Below are 24,188 nucleotides of genomic sequence, written 5' to 3'. Positions count from 1 at the left end.
ATTTTTTGTGCTTAAACTAGACACACTCATGGTGATTTTGGTGTAGAGTTTGTGAATTTATCATCTGTGGTTTGAGAGTTATGATTTTTTGAATTAGGGTGTGACAATTTGTATCACACCATTGATGACCAACTTCATGATTTTCATTACCATGCTTCTTGACCTCAAAAGGGATTGAAATTTTGCATGAACCTACTCTTGTATGTCTAGTTTACATGTGAATTTTCTAGGAATTATTTGTGGCATTTCCTAATTGTTTGAGATTTTCTCCCCTGCCTAGTCAAATGTTGACTTTTGGTGACACTTGTTCCCATTTCATTTGTGAAATTCTCATACTTTATTAGATGGACATGAAATTTGACATGTGATAACTAGACATCCTCATCTTTGCCATGGTTTTAGTCCCATTCATTTATCATACACCATTCTTGACTTATGATTTTTCTAAGTTGATGCATGTTTGGTTGACTTCATTGAGCATGTTCAAAATGGCTTTGACTTTCTGATTTTCATTGACTGCCTTCCACTTGTCCAAATGGGATGAAATTTGACATGCTTACCATGCTGTGGGTTGTAATTGATCATGATTTATTTGGTGATTTTTGGGAATGTTTAAGATTGCTTTTGAGTAAAGTCTTGCTGTTGACTCCTATGAGCTTCTAAATGCCATACCTTGACCTAAATTGTTCATGAAATGATGATGGTGATTGTTATGAATGTGAAACCAATTGGGTTTGTTTCTTAAATGTTTGAACTTGATTTTGATTGGGCATTGCTTGCTGTTTTGACTTTTTCATTCACGTTTGACCCTAGGCTTGCCCTAGTGGTCCTGTTACTCACCTTTGAGCTTGTGTTTTCAGGTTAAGCAACAATTGACCATTGAGACCAATTCTTTTGATTGAGCTTGCTTAAATATCATTGTCTAACTTGTTTGTTTTGTAGGTGGCTTGGCTCACATGCCTTAAGCCTTGTGCCTTGCACATTCATCTGCTTCTGTTGACTGTTGGTGTCTGTTTCTGTTTGTTTTGTTTGAAGTTGCATACTAACATCTGCTTGACTGTTTCAGGTACTTTAGTTGCTTAGTTCCTTGTGAACTTTTTGCTTTGCTTTGCTTGTACAAGCAATTTGCATTGAGGTATGCTTCTAATCTTCATGTAGTCTGGAAGACCTGGCCTGTTACTTGGCCAGGCAACTGTCTGAAGTCCTCCTTAAGAGGCAATGTTTGTGACTGTTTACTTTTGTCCTTGCATAGAGTCAAAGTCCTCCTAAGTGAAGAGGCAATTGGTGGAAGGTAGGGATATGCAATCTATCCCCCACTATTCAGTGTGTCATCTGCTTTGCTCACACCACTGTGTTGATGCATTGCAGATACAAACCCAAGATCTTGTACAATTGTACAGTTGAGTCAGTTTTAAATGTGTAGAAGGGTTCCCACTTTCTGAACCCACACATTCTTGTCAAATGCTCTCCCAGGTCAGGGATAGAAGCAATGAGGCACACCCCTCATCTCCTTTCATCTGCTTCACCTTAGCCCCTCAATGGCAAGGTTAAGAGCAACACTCACCCCATTCCAGAGGTTTGTTTGTTGAGGTTGATATGACCCCTCGACTAAAACCTAACCCTTGTTTGAGCCACTTGCTTGTGTATAGTGTGTGCTATCTGTGCTTGTAGGATTGTTTGACTTGCTTCCTGTGCAAGTTAGGATTGTTTGACTTGCTTCCTGTGCAAGTTAGGATTGTTTGACTTGCTTCCTGTGCAAGTTAGGATTGTTTGACTTGCTTCCCGTGCAAGTTAGGATTGTTTGACTTGCTTCCTGTGCAAGTTAGGATTGTTTGACTTGCTTCCTGTGCAAGTTAGGATTGTTTGACTTGCTTCCCGTGCAAGTTAGGATTGTTTGACTTGCTTCCTGTGCAAGTTAGGATTAGTTTAGACTTGCTTCCTGTGCAAGTTAGGTTTTGCTTGGCTTGCTTCCTGTGCAAGTTAAGTGTGTGTGTGGCTTGCTTCCTGTGCAAGTCATGTTTAGGGTAGGTTGGCTCCCTGTGCCAGTTAGCTAGAAACCTTAACTTAGGGTTGATTTTGCATGATAACATCTAGGCTCGAGTCGTAGTCTCCCTAGTGTTGTGTCTCCCTCTGTTATCTGGTTAGGCTAGTCCTTTATCCCTCTGTAGGGGAACTACATCGCCCTGATCTTCATACCAGATGAAGTATGTAGGCAGGAGATTGAGCTGATCTCTCCGGGCGCCTTTTCTTTTCTTTTGTGTGTGTGCTTGACAGTTATAGGCTCGAGTCCCCGACTCCCTATTAACTTGTTGTGTTGTTGTGTGCTTGGAAGCTGATGCAAGGCCATCGAGTGGCATTTGGGTTCCAGTGTGGGTTTGTTGGTTCGGATGCTGATGTAAGTCCAGTGATTGGCATTCAGGCTCCACGTTTGCCTCTTGTGTGTGTTTTGGTTCGGATGCTGATGTAAGTCCAGTGATTGGCATTCAGGCTCCACGTTCGCCTGTGTGTGTTTTGTTTGTTTGTGTGCGTGTCAGCCGAGCTACGAATGCTCTGATTCTCCTTCGTCCAAAGGAGATACGTATGCATAGGATGCGATATCCTAGCGAGCATGTGTCGTTTCCCAGTCCGAACTACTTCGACTCTGATGTCTATGCCTGATAGACTAAGTAGGCCCAGGATGCGGTATCCTGCCGAGTCAGTTTCAGTCAGTTTCTTGCGTTTCTTTCAGCCAGTGTGTGTGAGTATTTGAGCAGTGTTTAGCAACCAATTTTCCTTCCTTTTGTGCGTGGATCCCGTAGAGTACTACGGGTGCGTAGGGGTGCTAATACCTTCCCTTCGCATAACCGACTCCCGAACCCATCCTCTTTGGTCGCGAGACCATGTTCTTTCCTAGGTTTACTCTGAGCGTTTCCTTTCCCTCTTTTGGGATAAATAACGCACGGTGGCGGCTCTGTTGTTCTTGTTTTCCCGCCGGTTTTTTCGCGTGACGCGACACTAGGGGATGTGGGACTGGAGGTCCGTTAAGTGATCCCGATCATCAACGTTAGTTTTTTTTGTGTGTAAACGGGAGTTAATATTAATATGAATTGATCCGATTTCGAATTTATGTATCATGTAGACTTTTTTTAAAAAATATTATAAAACACACAAAGGTGTCAATCCAATTGACGTCTCCCTTCAAGCTTTACAGATGGGCGGCAATTGGATTGACAACCCCAAGAACCCTAGCCAATCCAATTGGCACATTCTCTCTAAGTTGAAGAGGAGGCGTCAATTAGATTGACGTCTCTCTTAAAAGTGCGTTAATTTGACAAATTTTTTTTGAAAACAGAATTATTTTGAGATTTTTTTTTTAAAAAATGGGGTATTTTGGTAAAAAATTCTGATAAGCATAGTCTATTTCAAATAATTCCATAAAAACTTATACAAGATTTTTTGCGATTGGGAGAAAATTTTAAAAGATATACTCCCTCCATTCCTTTTTAAGTGTTACTTTCTTGATAAATTTTTGTTTTTTTTTAATTGTCACTTGCAAAGTTCAAGCTAGTATTAGATACATTTTTGTCAAAATTACCCCTATATAATTATTACATAGAGAAAAAAAGTAAAATGAATATAGTAAATAATTAAGGATATTATAGGTAAAAAGATAATTATTATTTAAAAAGTAATAATAATGATTAATATTTTTGATATGCGTAAAAGTAAAAAAAAAATGACACTTAAAAAGAAAAGGAAGAAATAATTAATTAAAAAATTGAAGAAGATACTTTTGGTATTAGGTAGATTTCTCTTAAAGAAGTAGGGCCTGAAATGCGAATCTCCAATTAACACAAGACGTTTTAATAAAGAAGTAGAGTCTGAAATCTGACTTGCCAGTAAACACAACGCGTTTTAACCAACCCACTGTGTGATTGTTTTGTAGAAGCTTATGCAAATATATTTCGTTCCGGTAAGATTCACAATTTTAGCTTATTCAAATATGGCTAGCAGCAGTAGAAGCTCCTCAACTTCAGCTATGCTGACATATCCCACAAGAAATTCTAACTATGATGTGTTTGTGAGCTTCAGAGGTGAAGACACTCGCAACAATTTCACCGATTTTCTTTTCCACGCCTTTCAAACACAAGGCATTTTTGCATTTAGGGATGACACTAATCTTCCAAAAGGTGAATCCATAGCACCCGAACTCCTTCATGCAATCCAACACTCTCAGATCTTCGTTGTCGTCTTCTCAACCAACTATGCTTCCTCAACCTGGTGCTTGCAAGAATTGGATCAAATATGTGAATTCCTTCAACTGTCTGGAAAACACGTTCTTCCTGTTTTCTATGATGTTGATCCTTCTGAGGTCAGACATCAAAAAGGAAGCTATGCTGAAGCCTTTTCCAAACATGAACACAGATTTCAACACGACTCTCAGATGGTGTCAAAATGGAGGGAAGCTCTAACACAGGTTGCAAATCTCTCTGGATGGGATCTGCGTCACAAGTAAGTCACACATATGCTACTTTCTTTTGGTTTCTCTATGTGTATGATTTTCTGTCACTGCTCTAATTCCATGAATTTTCAGGCCACAATCTGCCTCCATTAAAGAGATTGTTCAAAAGATAATTAATATACTGGATTGCGGATCTTCATGTGTTTCAAAAGATTTAGTTGGTATGGATTCTCCTATCCAAGAATTACAAAAGCTTTTACTTTTGGACTTGGTTCATGATGTTCGGGTCATAGGAATTTGCGGGATGGGTGGAATAGGGAAGACAACTCTTGCTACTGTTTTATATGATCGAATCTCTCAACTTTTCGGTGCATGTTGTTTTATTGATGATGTAAGCAAAATTTATAGACTACATGATGGTCCACTCGGTGCACAAAAGCAAATTCTAGATCAAACTCTCGGACAAGAGCACCATCAGATATGCAATCATTACAACGCAACTAATCTGATACGACGCAGGCTATGTCGCCAAAGGGCCCTTATCATTCTTGATAATGTAGGTCAAGTCGAACAACTAGAAAAAATAGCTGTGTATCGTGAATGCTTAGGTGCCCGTAGTAGAATCATTATCATTTCTAGAGATGAACATATATTGAAACAGTATGGGGTGGATGCAGTTTACCAAGTTCCTCTCTTGAATCAGACTAACTCTCTTCAATTATTGTGTCGAAAAGCTTTCAAACTTGATCACATTTTGAGTACTTATGAAAGGTTGGTTGATGACATACTGGATTATGTCAATGGCCTTCCACTAGCAATTAAAGTATTGGGCTCATTTTTGTATGGTCGGGGTGTATCTGAATGGAGCAGTGCATTGGCAAGATTGAGAGAAAGTCCAGAAAAAGATGTCATGGATGTCTTGCGATTAAGTTTTGATGACCTAAGGGAGACAGAAAAAGAAATATTTCTTCATATTGCTTGTTTTTTCATCACATATCCGGAGAAATATGTTAAAAATGTTTTAAATTGTTGTGAATTTCATGCTGATATTGGACTAAGGGTTCTCGTTGATAAATCACTTGTAAGCATTGAAGATGAAAGGATTCTAATGCATAATTTGTTGAAAGAGCTAGGAAGAAATATTGTTGCACAATACACAAGCAAAGAGCCCAGAAAGTGGAGAAGGCTGTGGTTCGAGAAACAATTCTATGATGTTATGTTGGAAAATATGGTAAAGTAGTTGTTTGGATATGAAAAACTTATTTCCATTTTGAAATACTAACTGTATTGCAAATTACTTAAGTTCTCTTTTCTTCATTTTCTGCTATGCTTTAGGAAAAGAATGTTGAAGCCATAGTTTTGGATCATGAATATGAAGAATATAGTGAGGTTGATGAAGATATGGATGCAGTGATATTCAAAGACTTTTCAAATCTTAGATTGCTCATCATTGATCATGTAAATGTATCGGGAAGCTTCAATTGTCTTTCTAACGAATTGAGATATATTGAGTGGAGTGGATATCCTTTCATGTATTTGCCATCAAGTTTTCAGCCCAATCAACTTGTTGAGTTGATATTGAAGTATAGCAGCCTTAAACAACTCTGGGAAGGCAAGAAGGTATTTTAAATTCTCATATTATTTTTTCTCAGAAAATTGAAACAGTTCATTTATTTCCACCTTTTGAAGGTAAATTTGTAAACAAAAGAAAATAATGCCTTGACTTTTGTTGATCTTTCCCACAGAATCTGCCCAAATTGAGAATTTTGGATCTGAGTCACTCCAATAATCTAATAAAGATACCAGATTTTGGAGAGTTCCCAAATCTCGAGCGGCTAAATCTAAAAGGATGTATACAACTTGTGCAGTTGGATCCATCTATTGGGCTTCTAAAAAAGATTGTTTACTTGAATTTAAGATATTGCCGAAGTTTAGTAAGCATACCCAACAACATATTTGGTCTCAGGTCTCTTATAGTTCTAAAAATGCATGGGTGTTCTGGGAGTTGGTTCAAAGAGTTTAACAACACAAGGCATTTGGATGTAAGTGAAAGTGCTTCACATTCCCAATCAATGTCCTCCATCTGCAAATGGACCACAAAGCCTTACCATTCCTTGCTTCCCACTCCCACAACAAACACTGTTATGTTTCCTTCCTTGCTTAGCATATATTGTTTACGTGAAGTTGATATTAGCTGTTGTGGTTTAAGCCAACTCCCTGAGGCTATTGGATGTTTACGTTGGTTAGAAATGTTAAATCTTGGGGGGAACAATTTTGTGACACTGCCTAGCCTTAGGGAGCTTTCCAAACTTGTACATTTGAACTTGGAGGACTGCAAGCGGTTGGAATCTTTGCCCGAGCTTCCTTTCCCTTCTACTATCGAGCAGGATCTTCGAAAGAACAGATATTGGAAGAGAGCAGGATTGTTCATTTTCAACTGTCCTAAAATAAGTGATAAGGAAAGATGCAGTAGAATGACATTCTCATGGATGACACAATTCATTCAAATGAACAATGAACACCCTGCCTTCTCTAACATTGGTATTGTCAATCCAGGAAGTGAAATACCAAGTTTGTTCAACAATCAGAGCGTTGATAGTTCAATTCCCGTATCTCCTGTTACGAGGGACAAGGGCAATAATATCGTTGGCTTTTTATGTTGTGCAGTATTTTCTTTAGCGCATTGTTATCCAACAACGACAAGATCTTGGGCCCTGTTGGAACTGTATGCATTAAACAACATTGTCTTTCTTCCGGTAAATTTAGATGGAAATCTTATTACTGTCGCATCAAATTACATCTGGCTAATCTATTTCCCTTGGAAGTCATCTTATGATGATTTGTATGCTCCTTTCCATGTTAAAACTAAATGCGATGGAGGCTTGGATGTGGAGGTGAAGAAATGCGGGTATGGTTGGGTATATAAACAAGATCTACAAGAGCTCAACTCAAAAATGCTGCATAAGCACAAGTTTTTAGAATTTGAAGATGAGGTACAACCACAACTACACTCATTTGAAATATAGAAGAAACAACACATGGACAAGAAGGTCAGGGAGAACCTCAAGCAAATGGATAACCAAGAAGAAACATTGACTTGATTTTCATCTCCCTTGTCACAAGAAGACCCGCAAGTGGGAAAATGGGGGTCTGAAGCTAATAGAAGCTTGTTAGATTAAGGGGTAATGTTTACATAAGGATAATACGATTTTGGTAGGTACTTTTGTCCAATAATGTTTTCACTGTATTTGTATTTGGATCCATATTTTTGCATATAATAATATGACATTTCTTTTTGGTTACTTTTTCATGTTTCATTCAAGTCATATTGCTCATGATATCACCTACAGTCGTTCCAGTAATGCAAGTCCCTCAAGTTAGAAAATGATTTTTGACAAAGCAGAAAATATTTGAAGACACGTTAATATGATGCATCAGGAGTCAATATAAGTGGAGTTTGATTTTGAACAAGGATTATTCCTCATAAAAATTAACTCAGCAATTATTTATATATAAAATGTCATAATGGGTACTGTGTTATTTGTGCTTTCTGCTACCAGAAGCAACATTCCTTGCAGTCTACTGGAAGAATTATCTCCCCAATGATACTTGTGGATAATTTGAGTCCTAACATTGAAATATTATCTATATGCAATTGTTGTGCAAAATAAAAGTATCACAGGGGAGTTAACTCTTCCAGTAGTATGTTATCTCTCAAGCGCAATTGAAGATGAGACACAACCACAACTACATTCATTCATATGTTAGCTTTCAAGCGTAATTGAAGATGAGGAACAACCACAACTACATTCATTCACCTGATGAGATAGATCTAAGTAGTAGAAACTACATTCACATACACTTTCATCAAATTTCAAAACTGTCAGACTATTTTCCTGTCCACTTCGTTGGCGGGTAACCAGGTAAAAACAAATGCTTATCAACATAGAAAATTTTCATCCTTGGAATATGATAAGTTAATTGTGAAGAGGAAGAATATTTACAACAGATGCATCACAAAAATATCCTTAGTTTAGGCAATTGAAGATTAGATGCATACTCAATGATTCATCTGATTAAATAAATGATAAGCTATTGGAACAGCATTTTGGTTACACTTCCATCCAACTTCAAAACTGTCAGAGTAAATTACAGTTCACTTTATTTGTTGGTAATAAGGTGAGAACAAATTCTCAACTGCAGAATATGTACTTACTCAAATGCAGTTTATTTCTTTAATTTATATTTCTATACTATATATCTGGTATGCTCTTTAAATTTATTAAACTTGCTTCACCTTTATCATTTACTCTTAACCAATTTGCATTGTGATTCCTAGGAGACACGTTTAGACAACACGTGTACAAGAAGGTCAGGAAGAGTCTCAACAGAATGGATAACAAAGAAGAAACATTGACTTGATTTTCATTTCTGTTGTCACTCAAAGGTCATCAAGGGGCAAAATGGGATCCGTTATGGGTGGCCAAGGCTTGCATCTGGAGGTAAAGAATTGTGGCTATCGTTGGATATTTAAACAGGATCAACAACCATTTGGCTCATTTAGCAATGATGAGTTGCAGAAAGAGGAAAGTCATAAGCTCAGACCTGCAACTCTTTTGGCAATTGAAGACGAGGCACGGCCACAATCGCTAGCACAATAAGTTATCCGATGGAACTACGACAAGGTTTTCATTTGAAGGTTGGAATCATTAGGCAGTTCAGTCCAGTGTAGATTTTTCCTTTATTTTCGGTTTTAACTTATGATCATTGTAATTCCCTATATAAAAAATTATATTTATCCATCTCTTCCATTTTTGAACTAAACTTTTAGCCAAGCTTACAGATTTGAATGTGGGAACAATGCTATGAAAGCTGAATTAGAAGCTGATCATAACATCAACATCTGATCCATTTTAGATTTACCTGTTGGTCAAAATTGATGGCTCTATGAAAGTTATAAAACCAGACTTGTTGTCAAAAGGTACACTAATGAGTTACTTACTTTGATACTCTCTCGCTCTCTTTGGTTGTCAATTTAACCACTGTTAGAACTTTAATAGCTTTAGCCTCTATTAAAGGTTGGATTCTTGAAAAATTAGATGCAAATAATACTTGTTTGCATGGAGAGCCTCAAGATGAGGTCTACATGTTCCTACTTTGATTTTTTCTCGTCCAGGCAAGTTCACTATCAAGATACAATTTGCATTCTTCAGTACCTCAAAAATTCTCAAGGTAAATGTTTGTTTTATACTTCCAAGTCTGACATTAAACTTTCTGGATTTGCAGATTCAAATCAGGCAACTTCCCCTCCACTCACAGATTAGTTTCCGGATACTGTACAATCTTCTATTCATTTCTTGAAAATCAAAGTAATAGAAAGTTAACTTGAAAACTATGTTGTATTCTTATTGTTTTTGATGACACATGACATACCTTTATATATAGGCTGATGATCTATATCTCAGAGCTTGAAAATAGGATCAACCCTAATAAACTAACAACAAACTATTAAATTTATCTCTAATACTCCCCCTCAAGTTGGAGGGTGAGGATTATGAACATCCAACTTGAACATGAGGTCTTGAAAAACTTTCACGCCTAAGGACTTAGTAAAAATGTCAGTATTTTGTTGTTTGGTGGGCAATTAAGTTGTGCTTATGGCACCTGACTGTGTATGTGTTCCCTGATAAAATGACAGTCAATTTCAATGTGCTTTGTTCTTTCATGGAAGACCGGGTTTGCAGTTAAATGAAGAGCTGCTTGATTATCACAATGCAGAAGCGTGGGTTTGATGCATGGAACTTGTAGAGTCTCTAACAAATTACGTAGGCTTAGTATTTCACTTGTGGCATGTGCCATTGTACGATATTCAGCCTCACTTGAGGATTGAGAGACTGTGGCTTGTTTCTTTGTTTTCCATGATATTGGAGCATTGTCAAGTTTCATTAGATAACCTGAGATGAACTTTCTGGTAATAGGACACGATGCCCAATCTGAGTCACAGTAGCCAACAAACTGTAGATCATTATGTTGTGGAAGAAGGATACCTTGACCAGGAGAAGATTTGAGATATCGTAAGACTCGTATAGCAGCATCCCAATGGTCTTAGAGTAGAGTTTGCATGAATTGACTTAGAATATAAACTGAGTAGGTTAATTCAGACCTAGTGATAGTTAATTAAATCAAACGTCCAACTAATCTCACAATAAATATTTAGCAAAGATATTAGAAGGTCATGGTATCTTTGGTCTTTAAACCTTAAGGAAAGACAATTTATGAATGATACGACAAAACACAATATGACATTGAGGTTCATAACATGAGCATTAAAAGGTTGAAGTATAGACAATCAAGCCCGTGTGAGATAATATATAAAGCACAAGCTACATATTGACAAGTACCGACTCCCACTATTTGAGCTACATATGAACATGCTACATATGTTTTCATTGGTGTTAATCCTTACTACATATAAAATAAACAAGTACCGACTCTCACTATTTGAGATCGTTGGAGTTGAACTTTTATAGGGTTTTCTTACTTGAAACATGAACACCAAATCAATTTTCTCTAGCCACTTGCCACTTGACAAGGTTAGACAGTTGTTCACATTAGAGAGATTGATTTCTAAAGTAATTGTAACCGATTGAGACATTACCTTGATGGATGATTTTAATTTCCCCCCACTATTAGTTAATTTGTTATGTAGTTTTAACATTGATAAAAATATTGGAGTAAAATGCAAATTGCATGTTTTGCTAGATATTCAAAAATCAATGATTGATCCATGGTGGAAGACAATATTTTCTAACGGTGGGATGAGTCTGAGCACCATCTGAAACATTTTAAGCTAGTTTGTGCCGACATCACAAGTTTTGTTAATTATCTTACAAAATAGGATTGTTTTCCCACAAGAAAAGATTTGTTGCTTCCTAGACCAATCAAGTCATGCATTTAAGAAACACGACAACAAAGATGTAATGTCTGCTCTTATTTTTTTAACATGTTTAAATGTATTATGTACATAAAAGGTTAGCTTTGAAATAATTTTTGTACTTTTTTAAAGGGTTCAACTTGTTTATTAGAGACTAAAAAGCATATTGTATAATATCAAATGAGATCTCTATCAAAGTTTGAATGATGTAAACTGTTGGAATAATCTATCAAAGTTTGAATGATGTAAACTGTTGGAATAAAAATGGTTAATACCATATCTTTTGGATTTTGATTATAACAACATATTTAAAAGAACAATTGAGTATTCCAACATCTGTTCAAGTTTGCAGGATTATATCATTAAGAACAAATGAAAAAATGCTTGAGGAATCTGAATTTGAAGATCAGACTCTGACTCTAAAGAACACTTCTGAAGATTCCGCCTCTAATGGAGATCCAGACTCTGAAGAAAATCCACCTCTGATGACCCGGACTCTGAAGCCTCAGAAGCCAAGAAGAGGATTCTTATGTGATCAGCCTCTAAAGGGTGAAGTATGAAGGAAAGTCAGCCTCTGAAGAAAAAACTCTTCTACCAAAACAGTCCCCTTGAGCTTGATTTGAAAATTTTACTCAGTCCATGAAGAAACAAGGGTACATTCAAGGACAGGCTGACCACACCTTGTTCATAAAGTTCTCCCACGATGTGAAAGTTGTTGTCCTGATTGTCCTTACTAGAGATGATACAGTGGAAATGACAAGAGTAAAAAAGAAATTGACAGTAGACTTTAAAATCAAGGACTTGAGATTCATGAGATATTTTTTAGATATGGAGGTTGCTCGGTCAAAGAATGGTGTTGTGGGTTCACGGCAGAAATACATTCTAGACTTATTGAAAGAAATAATAATGAGTAGATATCCTCCTGCAGATACCCCTATGGATCCTAATGCTAAACTTTGGGGAGAAGGTAATGTTCCTGTTGATACTAGAAGATATCAGAGATTGGTTGGGAAACTGATTTATTTGTCACACACCCGACTTGATATTGCTTTCTCAGTTAGTGTATTAAGTCAGTTTATGCATTCTCCTTTCGAGGAACATCTTGAGGCAGTCTATAGGATTCTGAGATATTTGAAGGGAAATCCTGAAAATGACTTATTTTTTAAGAAGATTAGTGAAAGAAATGTGTCTATCTTCACCGATGCAGATTGGGCAGGTTTAGTCACAAATAGAAGATCAACCTTTGGATATTATGTTTGGGGTAATCTTGTGACATGGAGGAGCAAGAAACAAGAAGTTATAGCAAGGAGTAATGCAGAAGCCGAATTTAGAGCTATGTCTCAAGGTATTTGTGAAGGATTGTGGATCCTCAGAGTCATAGAAGAACTTAAGATGAAAATTGAACTTCGATTGAAATTGTACTCTGACAGTAAAGTTGTTATTAACATAGCTCATACGTAGTTCAACATGACAGAACCAAGCATATTGAGATTGATCGACACTTCATAAAGGAGAAGTTAGATGCTGAAATCATATGTCTACCTTTTGTGACTTCAAGTCAGCAAACTACAGATATCCCGACCAAAAGTTTGACAAGACCTATCTTTGAGCATTTGATAGACAACTTGGGCATGATAGATATCTATGCACCAACTTGAGGAGGGTGTTGGAAAATATTTTATTTTCGGTTTTATTGTGTAACACCCCAAAATTTGCCCTCCTCACTCATGCATTCACTTTTTAGGTCATTTAGCATTTCATACCACATTGCATCATGTCAATCGGGATTAGCTCCAAGAAGCTCGGACGTCATCCAGGACACTTTATGGGATTTATTCAAATGATCGGTCAACACAAGGAAAAGACTTGAGGTACTACCAACAGGACCGGATGGGGCCTATTCACCGTACAAATCGTCGTTCTGAAGAAGCAAGAATCTGCCGCTGGGCTGTCATGCTCACTAGGCGAGCAGATGCTTCGCCTAGCGAAGAGCACTGTCATGCTCGCTAGGCGAGCAAATCCTTCGTTAGGCGAAGGACGCGCATTTCAGAAATATCAGAAAAGTTTTGGGCCTGAGCTGTCCTCATTCAAAGCCCACAAGCTGCGAAATTTGGTCTATAAATACAGAGTGGTCAATGAAATAAACCCTGAACACTGGCTGAAGAGAAAAGACCAGAGACTGGAGAAAGAGACCTAGGAACTACTCTGCAGCAACCTTCAGGCAGCTCTGAGAAGTTCACTCCGCCTCACACGAACCCTAGTGCTACTTTGCAGATCCGGCCGCACCATTCAATCCTAATCAGTCTCTCTCATCAGGTATGCCTTTGTTCCTACTACTTTACGCCTCGAATTTGAATATTGTGAATATATGAGGTAACATCTGGTTTTGCCCATGGGTTTACATTTGTGTATGAATATGTGTAACAATATCTTGAATGTTTTAATCATTTTCGTTTATGAGATGGATATCACAGGGTTTCGGATCATAGAGATCGAACTGTTATCAAGGAAAAACCCGAAACCCGCAGGCGCTCGCTAGCCGCTTCGCTAGGCGAGCACGCAGCGAAGCTTCGCTAAGCTTTCGCTAGGCGATGCAGTCGCGAGTATGACAGCATTCGCTCTTTTTGTTCTGTTTGTTCTAACCTGTCTTGTGTTGCCATGGCATTGTTTTCTCTTGATTTCATCCTGTTCGCCTAACCCCTTTTTTGTCGAGTTTTTGTGAGTACTCCCATACTCTTGCAGGGATACCATGCGGAGGTTTATTCTGATTACTCGTATTGACTAATTCTCTTTGATGGTCTAGCTGGAGAGATCTCAGGGTTGCTAATCCTTTAATTGCTGTAACTTCGGATCTTTATCCGTGTGGTAATTTTTTCCCTTTCTCGTACTTTATCGCTTTCTTAGCTGGAAGACCTCGATAGGAGGCAATGTTTGAGCCCCTTGGTGGCATTTTACTTTGAGATACATGTTTTGTGTTTTGTAATCATATCCCTGCAGGTAGCGCGGTTCCTTCGTCAAGGACTGCCTTTTTGCCCTCGAGCATCCCAAACCCTAAAACCCAAAGCAACACGTTTACTCCTTCTACTACAGGCGAGTAAGTCTCCAAAGGTCGAGCATCCGGTAGATTGCGTAGTGACGTCGTTCGTCCAAAACCCAATCCATAACCCCGTAGTTAGCCGAACTACGGCTTGCTCTGATTCTCATTCCAGATGAGATACGTAGGCATAAGACGCGATGTCTTAGCGAGCACACATCCCCCAACCCATAGGTCAGCCGAGCTACGAAGACTCTGATTCTCATATTCAGATGAGATACGTATGCAGTGGATGCGACATCCGCGCGAGTCATTTTCTTAACCTTTTTAGTAAATAAACACATTAGGTAAACCCACACCCTTTAGACGAAAGCCACAAAAGTGGATCCCGTAGAGTACTACGGATGCGTAGGGGTGTTAATACCTTCCCTTCGCATAACCGACTCCCGAACCCAAGATTTGGTTGCGAGACCCCGTCTTGTCCTTTCCTTTTTCAGGTTTACTTCGAGCGTTTCCTTTCCCTCCTTTGGGATGAATAACGCACGGTGGCGACTCTTCTGTCATTTTCTCTCGCCGGTTGTTTTTTTTCGCGCACTGTATTTTTCAGGTTGCGACAGCTGGCGACTCTGCTGGGGACATAAGAAGTTGACCTCTTGCTGGTCCATCTTCCCTAAGCGAGTCCCTCCTAGCTTGTGTGATTTCTTGTTTATTGGGTGTTCATGCTTTTGTACATTTATTTACTTACTTGCTTGTATTCATCTGCTGTATCTGTTGTGCTGTTGTTTGTTTGTTGGGATGGGATGTTCTACGAGAGATAAGCCCATTACCCAGGCTTGAGTGTACACACAGGTTTTAGAGTGGATGATCATGAGGCTTGCGTGGCATGTTGCTACGTTAAGTCGTTCGTGAAGAACCACACCCAGACGAGGTTTCTCTTGGATATATTATGTCCTACGGATGTTCCGTAACGACATGATGTTCCTTTAGAAATTGTCGACTCTGGTGACCATTTCCCGAGAACTCAGTCGAGGCCTCTCCTCCGAGACGTGATTATGTTAGCTCTGGTGGGCGCATTCTCGCTGATCAACCCGAGGACCCCGAGACTGGGAACTTGCTTTAGGATGTCCTGTTGAGGGGAGTCAGTGGAGGTCTTTTATCCCGTAATAATGCCAAACCTTCAGTGGTAAACGTATTATTCGCGACTGAAGGGCTGAAGTTGACGAACTTCTGTTCTTAGAACCTACCAGTGAGGGGCGGGCTAAATTCAGGAAACCTTAACCTCCAACCAACCCGGTTTTCTGGAGCAGAGCTTTGATCTTGTATTATTTTCCTCAGTGGTTTTCTCTTCAGACAGTGTAACCAGACAGATGTTCAAGCAGATACAGCAATCCTGATTGACATGCCACTGCATTGCATTCACATCATCACATCATTTGCATTCATATCATTTAACACATGTTTATCCATTTCAAAGGGGGGTTTAAATCTTCTTCTTGATTCCGGTCGGCGTTTTTCTGAAGATGGATATTGGCAGAAAGAGACTGGTCGCCTACAAGTTTCCGGTGGTCTGTTTGGAGCCCATCCAACAGTTGATGCAGTTAATGGATCCTGATTCTCTAGAAGGATTCCGAAAGGATTACGGTTTGATTCTAAGTTTCGTCACAGTTCTTTCCAAAGATCAACATGACGCCCTATTCACACTGCTACAATTCTATGACCCTCCATTGAGATGTTTCACTTTCCCGGATTATATTTTGGTCCCTACTCTGGAGGAGATTGCCAGTTTTCTCAGAGTTCCTATCAGGTCACAGTTATTGTTCTACAGTTCTGAGTTTCTGCCCGATCTCAGCATGGTTGCTTCAGCCACATATTTGGAAGAATCAGTCTGGAAGGCTAATATGTGTCAGAAGGGAGAAGTTAGTGGTTTTCATCTGAGTTTCTTATTGGGAGAAGCAAAGAAGAAACTGGGAGACGGTAACCAGAGGGGTTTCAATGCTGTGTTGGATCTTTGTGTGTATGGGATTGTCTTGTTCCCTAATGTTGCCAAATTTGTGGACATGGACGCAATACGCCTCTTCGTGTTGAGAAATCCAGTACCGACCTTGCTAGGAGATTTCTTTCATTCAGTGCACCACAGAAATAAGAATAGAAAAGGAGGATTGTTGAATTGTTGTGTGCCTTTGTTTTATAAGTGGTTCAGTTCTCACCTACCCAAATCAGGAGTGTTCGTTAATGTCAAGGACTCGTTGAGTTGGTCGAAGAGATTGATGGGGTTGAGAGCTGAAGATATTTCTTGGTGGTCCGACCGGAGCTTGCTTCGGGCAGATATTATTCATAGTTGTGGGAACTTCCCAAATGTACCGTTGGTAGAAAGAAGAGGAGGAATCAACTATAATCCTTCTCTAGCAGTTAGACAGTTTGGATATGCTTTAAGAACTCCGCCTTTGGAAAAGGATGTGGAGGAATCTCTGTTTTTCCATTCTTCGCCTGATTTGACGGTATCCCGTAAGGCAGCTGAGGCCTGGCTCAAGGTGATCAAGAAAGGAAGAACTGTGCTTGGAAAAGGAGATTGTAGAACTTACCCTCGATATGAAGAGTGGCTTCAAGGAAGAGTCGAAGAGTTTGGTCTGTCGTTCCCTATTGAAGAACCTTTGTGTCCACCTACTCCTGAGCAGTCAACAATGGTGAGCCGAGAGGAGTACGACAAGTTGAAGAGTGCCATGGAGGGACTTCAAACCAAGAACTCAGAGTTAGGTGAGAAGTTGCAAGACTGTATGCATCAATTCCAGGAGGCAGAATATCAGAAGGGGGAAGCCGTCAGGGTGCAAAAGGAAGCAGAGAAGAAATTTGCTGTGGAGATGGACTTCTTCAGGAAGACAGACGAAGCCTTGAGGTCATCCAGTTCCGAGTTGAGGCGAGTCAAGCAGCAGTTAGTAGATGCTCATGGTAAATTAGCTGGGTGGCAGGAGCAATGAGATGCGTTTTCAACTTCTCGGAAGGCAAAGGAGGAGGAGACAGTAGCCGAACTGACTGGTCAGATAGAGAAATTGACGACTTTGCTGAAGGGGAAGAACAATGAGCTTCTGTGCGCCCGTTCTACTAATGGCTACATCACAGATCAACTCAGTGAGGCTCGAGGACAGATTGAAGAACTCAAGGTGTTGGCAGGTTTGAAGAAATCCAGACTTGAAGAGGTATTCGGAGAAGATGATGGGAATTACTACAGAGAGCACATCAACGAACTGGATGGGATCATTCACAAGAGGAATCTGCTTATCCGGCATTTGACAGAATCTCCAGATCATCCCGACACGGTGGCATTACTGGATCAAGTGAGGAGCAGTCCTTATGGGTTGTATACAGGAGGCTGATCCCTGGCTTATGTTCCTCCCTTTACTTTTTGTTTTGTTGTTGTGTAGTGATAATCCACAGGCTTGTTGTGGGGATCCTCTTTTGATGTACTTTTGGATAAGGCCCCTTTCCTAGAACTCATTTGTATGTTGGTTATCTTGATCTCAGAGGTTTATCCATAACTCAGTCTTCTTACACTATTCGCCTGATGTGAGACTGGAATCAAGGGGGTAGAATACCTTTGGAATTGATAAACATGTCATTGCATTTACATATTCATTGTCATATCTTGCATAACAGGTACCGCTGCAGTGTTCTCATATTGTTTGGTGTCCCACTAGCAGGATAGCTGACTCAGGCATTCACCGATACGGTACCCGAAGGAATCAACAGAGAGCAATGGAGAGCCTACAAGCAGAGCTCGCCGAGATGAAGATTCGCATGAATCAATTCATGGATTTGGTTCAAGGGGTGGCTCAAGGACAGCAGGAGCTTAGATTGTTGGTGCAGAGGGATCCCCCTATTACTCAACCGGAGACGTTGGCTGATCCTCCAGCTGGAGAGGCTAATGGACCCAATGGACCGGGGCCTATCCCAATCCTACATGTCAACCTAGATCAACAACCCATTCAAGATGGTCAGGATGATCAGTTCCCTTTGCTTCAGGAAGACTTTGGCATGGACCCCATGTTTAAAAGATTGGAAGAAAGGTTGAAAGCCGTGGAAGGACATAATCTTCTGGGAGTAGATGTTGCTGACTTGGGCTTGGTCCCAGGTGTGAGAGTGCCACCAAAATTCAAGGTCCCGATATTTGACAAATACAATGGCAGCTCTTGCCCCAAAACTCACGTGCAAGCCTATTTCCGTAAAATGGTCGCATACTCTGATGACGAGAAGCTACTTATGTACTTCTTCCAGGATAGCCTAGCTGGGGCATCCTTGGAATGGTATATGAGGCTGGACAGAGCCCACATCCGTTGCTGGAGGGATTTGGCAGAGGCTTTCGTGAAGCAGTATCAGTATAATGCAGACATGGCTCTGGACAGAACTCAACTTCAGAATCTGTCTCTTAAAAGCAATGAGTGCTTCAGGGAATACGCTCAACGCTGGAGGGATACAGCTTCCCGCGTTCAGCCTCCGATGTTGGAAAAGGAAATGGCCAACATGTTCATGAACACTCTGCCCGCACCGTACTTGGAGCGTCTGGTAGGTTGCAATGCTTCCAACTTTGCTGATGTGGTCTTTACTGGAGAAAGGGTGGAAAATTACCTGAAGACCTATAAGAGCCAGAGTGGAGGTGGGTCCTCATCAGGGGTGAAGAAGCCGTTCATTCAGGGACAGAAGAGGAGAGAAGGGGATGCAAGTGCCATATCTTCTTATCAGAACAGGGATAACCGGAGGAGTAACTTTCAGAACTATCATCAGCAACCGTATGTTGCGGCTGTGACCATTCCAGCTGCAGCACCACTACAACAACAACAATCACAACGTCAACCAGCTCAGTATCAACAGCAACAGCAACCGGGTAACAGACCCACTTATCAAAAGAGGCAAAGGATGATGGACCGGCGTTTCGACACCCTTCCAATGTCGTACGCCCAGTTGCTTTCTAGTCTTCAACAACTACAACTTGTGCAACTACGCACTCTGGCTCCTCCTGTTGGTAGACTTCCGGTGGGTTACGACGCCAACGCTAGGTGTAGCTTCCACTCTGGGGCACCTGGCCATGACATTGAGAACTGCAAAGCTTTTAAGCACGTAGTTCAGGACCTCATAGATTCAAAAGCCATCGACCTTGCACCGGCTCCGAATGTCGTTAACAATCCCATGCCCCAGCATGGTGGTGCGAACGTTAATATGATGGAAGGAGAAGCCAAGTCCATTAAGGAGGTGTTGAAGTTGAAGACTCCATTGTTGGATATCAAAGGATGCTTGCTGAAGGCCGATGTTTTCCCCGGTTGTGGGAAGGGTTGTTTGGATTGTGCCACTCAGAGTAGAGGTTGTTTAAAGCTACAGCAGGGTATCCAGGCCTTGCTCGACAAAGGTATCCTCCAGGTTGAAGATCTGTCTGTCCAAGAGTTTGTGGAAGGGGTTGAGGAAGAAGGGTTTGAAGATGCTACTGATGACTTCGCAGATGTTGTTCCTACTGATTCTGTAATCCATGATGATGTATTTATTTTTTCCAATGTGGATGATCCCGATGTAATTGAACTTGATCCCGATGTTTCGGATGCTTGCATTTCAATGAATGAGATTTCCGAGTACGACTGTGATGTTGCTACTATCACTATTTTCTATCCAACTAATCAGATCAGTGTGCCGGAAGCGCAACCCGTGCCACCAGTGCGACGTTCTACTATGACCATCACAACCCCTGGTCCTTTACCTTTCACCAGTGAAAGGGCCATTCCGTGGCATTATGGGGGGAGCGTGTATACGCACGATCATAGGGGGGAACATCCACTGAGAGTAGAAGAAGGTCAGAAGCCTGAATTTGACGGTCCCGCAGTGGACAATGTTGGTGGAATCGGGCGATTCACCAGGAGTGGTAGACTGTTCTCACCACCGATTACCCAAGCTGATAATGCTGATGCTGTGGCGAAAGCCAAGGGCAAGCAAGCCGTGAATGGGGATACCTCTGCACCCCAGGGAAGTTCTGAGCCCACTTTTGCAAAGGATGTGGACGAGCTTCTGAGAATCATAAAGAAAAGCGATTACAAGGTAGTCGATCAGTTGATTCAGACTCCGTCCAAGATATCCATTCTCTCACTCCTGTTGTGTTCGGAGGCGCACAGGGAGGCACTTCTGAAGGTTCTTAATGCTGCTTATGTACCTCAAGAAATCTCGGTAAACCAACTAGAAGGGATCGTCGTCAATGTGCATGCAGGCAACGGGTTGGGTTTTACCGATTCTGACTTGACACCAGCCGGACGCAATCATAACAAGGCTCTGCACATCTCGATGGAATGCAGAGACACCGTGCTATCACATGTTCTGGTGGATACAGGCTCCTCTCTCAATGTGCTACCCAAGAGAGCCCTGTCGAAGTTAGAAGTAGAGGGTTTGGTCTTGAAACCTTCAGATCTTATTGTGAGAGCATTCAATGGTTCTAAGAGATCGGTGTTCAGAGAGGTAGAATTGCCAATTCTGATTGGATCGCAAACCTTCAACACTGTCTTCTACGTGATGGATATCAGTCCTTCCTACAGTTGCCTGCTGGGTCGTCCTTGGATCCATAATGCTGGGGCAGTCTCTTCAACTCTACATCAGAAGATTAAGTTTCCGGTCAACGGACGAATTATCACCGTCTGTGGTGAGGAGGACATCCTGGTCAGTAACTTGTCTACATTCAAGTATGTGGAAGTAGAAGGTGAAATTCATGAGACTCTGTGTCAGGCCTTTGAGTCAGTTCAAGTCAAGGATGCAGCTCCGATGGAAGAGGTTAAAGCAGGTGCCTCTATCTCATCCTTTAAGCAGGCACGGGCCGTGGTGGATTCAGGTGTTGCTCCCGGTTGGGGGCGTCTGTTGGAATTACCAGTGAAAGAAGATAAGTTCGGGATTGGGTACCAGCCAGTTTTGACTTCTGCAACACCTCAGGGGCCGATCACCTTCTCCAGTGCTGGCATCATTCAGTATGGTCAAGTCTCTGCGGTCAACAATGAAGAAGATGGGGATAGTGATTGTGACATTGACAACTGGGTGCGTCCGAGGATCCCGGGTGAAGTCATCAACAATTGGTCTTCTGAAGAGATTATCCAAGTCACTCTTCTTGAAGAGTAATTTTCTTTGTTTATTCATGCATATCCAAGTCTTACGTTCCGCCCAGGGCGTAATGACTCATTGTAGGGCTCATCTATGTGACACTTGCATTTTTTATCATAAATAAAGGACGTCTTTTTGCATTCAAATATTTCGTTCACTGTCTTTCTATTTTTGCAGTTTTTCAAAATAAAATAAAAAAATGGCAATGTTTCGTTTAGTTTTCACTTCTTGTTCACACTCATAAGCACATACCATCACTCATGCAGATGCACGTCACCGGATCCTATTGATAACGGTTCTGCTATGGCTCGCTTCGACTTTGAAAATCCAATCTTTCAAGCTGAAGAAGAGGGTGATGAAGACTGTGAACTCCCTGAAGAGCTTACCAGGTTATTAAAACAAGAGGAAAGGGTTATTCAACCGCATCAAGAGTCTGTTGAAGTGATTAATCTCGGCACCGAGGACGCCAAGAGAGAAATCAAGATAGGGGCTGTTTTGAGAGATGATGTGAAGAAAGGGCTGATTGAATTGCTGCAAGAATACGTTGACATCTTCGCCTGGTCTTATCAGGACATGCCTGGGCTGGACACCGACGTCGTGGTACACCGTTTGCCTCTCAAAGAAGGTTGTCCTCCGGTCAAGCAGAAGCTCAGAAGAACAAGACCAGAGATGGCTGTCAAGATAAAGGAAGAAGTGCAAAAGCAGTTGGATGCAGGATTTCTAGCAGTCACCAATTATCCGCCATGGGTTGCAAACATCGTCCCAGTACCTAAGAAGGATGGAAAGGTACGGATGTGTGTCGACTACCGGGATCTGAACAGAGCTAGCCCTAAAGATGATTTCCCATTACCTCACATCGACGTTTTGGTGGATAATACAGCTCAGTTCTCGGTGTTCTCCTTCATGGATGGTTTTTCTGGCTATAACCAAATCAAGATGGCACCAGAGGACATGGAAAAGACAACTTTCATAACCCCATGGGGCACCTTCTGCTACAAGGTGATGCCGTTTGGTCTGAAAAATGCCGGAGCAACATATCAACGAGCTATGGTGACTCTGTTCCATGATATGATTCATCATGAAATCGAGGTTTATGTGGACGATATGATTGCCAAATCTCAGACAGAAGAAGAACATTTGGTGAATTTGTAGAAATTGTTTGAACGGTTAAGGAAATTCAAACTGAGGCTTAATCCGAACAAGTGTACTTTCGGGGTGAGATCGGGAAAATTGCTGGGTTTTATTGTTAGCGGAAAAGGGATTGAGGTGGATCCTGACAAAGTGAAAGCAATACAGGAAATGCCTGAGCCAAGAACAGAGAAGCAAGTCCGTAGTTTCTTAGGGAGGTTGAACTACATTGCAAGGTTCATCTCTCACCTAACAGCCACGTGTGAGCCAATTTTCAAATTGCTGAGGAAAGATCAGGCTATCAGGTGGAATGAAGATTGTCAAAGGGCTTTCGAGAAGATAAAAGAGTATCTACAGAAACCTCCAATCCTTATACCTCCAGTTCCTGGGAGACCTCTGATAATGTACCTGTCAGTGACCGAGAACTCGATGGGGTGTGTATTGGGACAGCATGACGAGTCTGGTCGAAAAGAGCATGCCATATACTACCTTAGCAAAAAGTTTACCGACTGTGAAATCAAATATTCGCAGCTTGAGAAAACTTGCTGTGCTTTGGCCTGGGCTGCTCGCCGACTGAGGCAGTATATGTTGAACCATACTACCTTGTTGATTTCTAAGATGGATCCAGTCAAATACATATTCGAGAAGCCAGCTCTCACCGGAAGGGTCGTTCGTTGGCAAATGATTTTAACAGAGTATGATATTCAGTACACGTCACAGAAGGCCATCAAAGGGAGTATTCTGTCAGACTACCTTGCCGAGCAACCGATTGATGATTATGAGCCAATGAAGTTTGAATTCCCTGATGAAGACATCATGTTCCTCAAGATGAAAGACTGTGAAGAGCCAGTTGTTGAGGAGGGACCTGATCCAAACGAAAAGTGGACTTTGTTGTTTGATGGGGCTGTCAATGCTAGAGTTAGTGGAATTGGCGCTGTCATTACAACTCCGAAAGGTGCCCATATGCCTTTCACCGCTCGTTTGACTTTTGAGTGCACAAATAATGAAGCTGAGTACGAGGCCTGTATCTTGGGTATTGAGCAAGCCATTGATCTGAGAATCAAGACTCTGGACATCTTCGGAGATTCAGCTCTGGTGATCAATCAAGTGAATGGTGATTGGAATACTCTCCAACCCACTCTGGTCCCCTACAGAGACTACACGAGAAGACTGTTGACTTTCTTCACAACAGTAAAATTGTATCATATACCTCGTGATGAGAACCAGATGGCAGACGCACTTGCTACTCTATCCTCCATGATCAAGGTAATTCGTTGGAACCATGCTCCCAGGATCGATGTGATGCGCCTTAACAGGGCCGCGTATGTGTTTGCTGCTGAACTGGTAGTCGATGACAAGCCCTGGTATCACGATATCAAGTGCTTTGTGAAGAATCAAGAGTACCCTGCAGGGGTATCCAACAACGACAGAAAGACTTTGAGAAGATTGGCAGGCAGTTTCTTCTTGAACAAAGACAATGTGCTGTATAAGAGGAACTTCGACATGGTTTTGCTCAGATGCGTGGACAGACACGAGGC

The 24,188-nt window shown here is 41.1% G+C and overlaps 1 protein-coding gene across 4 annotated transcripts in view; it reads left to right on the top strand.

Moving 5' to 3' along the window:
- The first annotated feature begins 3,849 nt into the window (after nucleotides 1-3,849).
- Nucleotides 3,850-24,188, top strand: part of LOC127101969 (disease resistance protein Roq1) — a 32,369-nt gene continuing 12,030 nt past the window's right edge. The window contains exons 1-6 of one of the 4 annotated variants that reach the window (XR_007794702.1): nucleotides 3,850-4,491; nucleotides 4,574-5,672; nucleotides 5,777-6,061; nucleotides 6,187-7,654; nucleotides 7,765-8,364; nucleotides 8,781-9,450. Coding sequence is in view for 1 of the 4 variants with exons in the window: in XM_051039390.1 (XP_050895347.1) it covers nucleotides 3,932-4,491; nucleotides 4,574-5,672; nucleotides 5,777-6,061; nucleotides 6,187-7,467 (3,225 nt within the window). In the remaining 3 variants the exon portion in view is untranslated. Of the gene's footprint in view, nucleotides 4,492-4,573; nucleotides 5,673-5,776; nucleotides 6,062-6,186; nucleotides 7,744-7,764; nucleotides 8,621-8,780; nucleotides 9,451-24,188 lie in introns of those variants that run through there. The other 3 variants (XR_007794701.1, XR_007794703.1, XM_051039390.1) reach the window with 3 other exon arrangements.

The sequence above is a fragment of the Lathyrus oleraceus genome, chromosome 7, assembly GCF_024323335.1.
Source record: "Lathyrus oleraceus cultivar Zhongwan6 chromosome 7, CAAS_Psat_ZW6_1.0, whole genome shotgun sequence".
Classification (NCBI taxonomy): Eukaryota; Viridiplantae; Streptophyta; class Magnoliopsida; order Fabales; family Fabaceae; genus Lathyrus; species Lathyrus oleraceus.
This window is presented reverse-complemented; position numbering and strand designations above follow the sequence as displayed.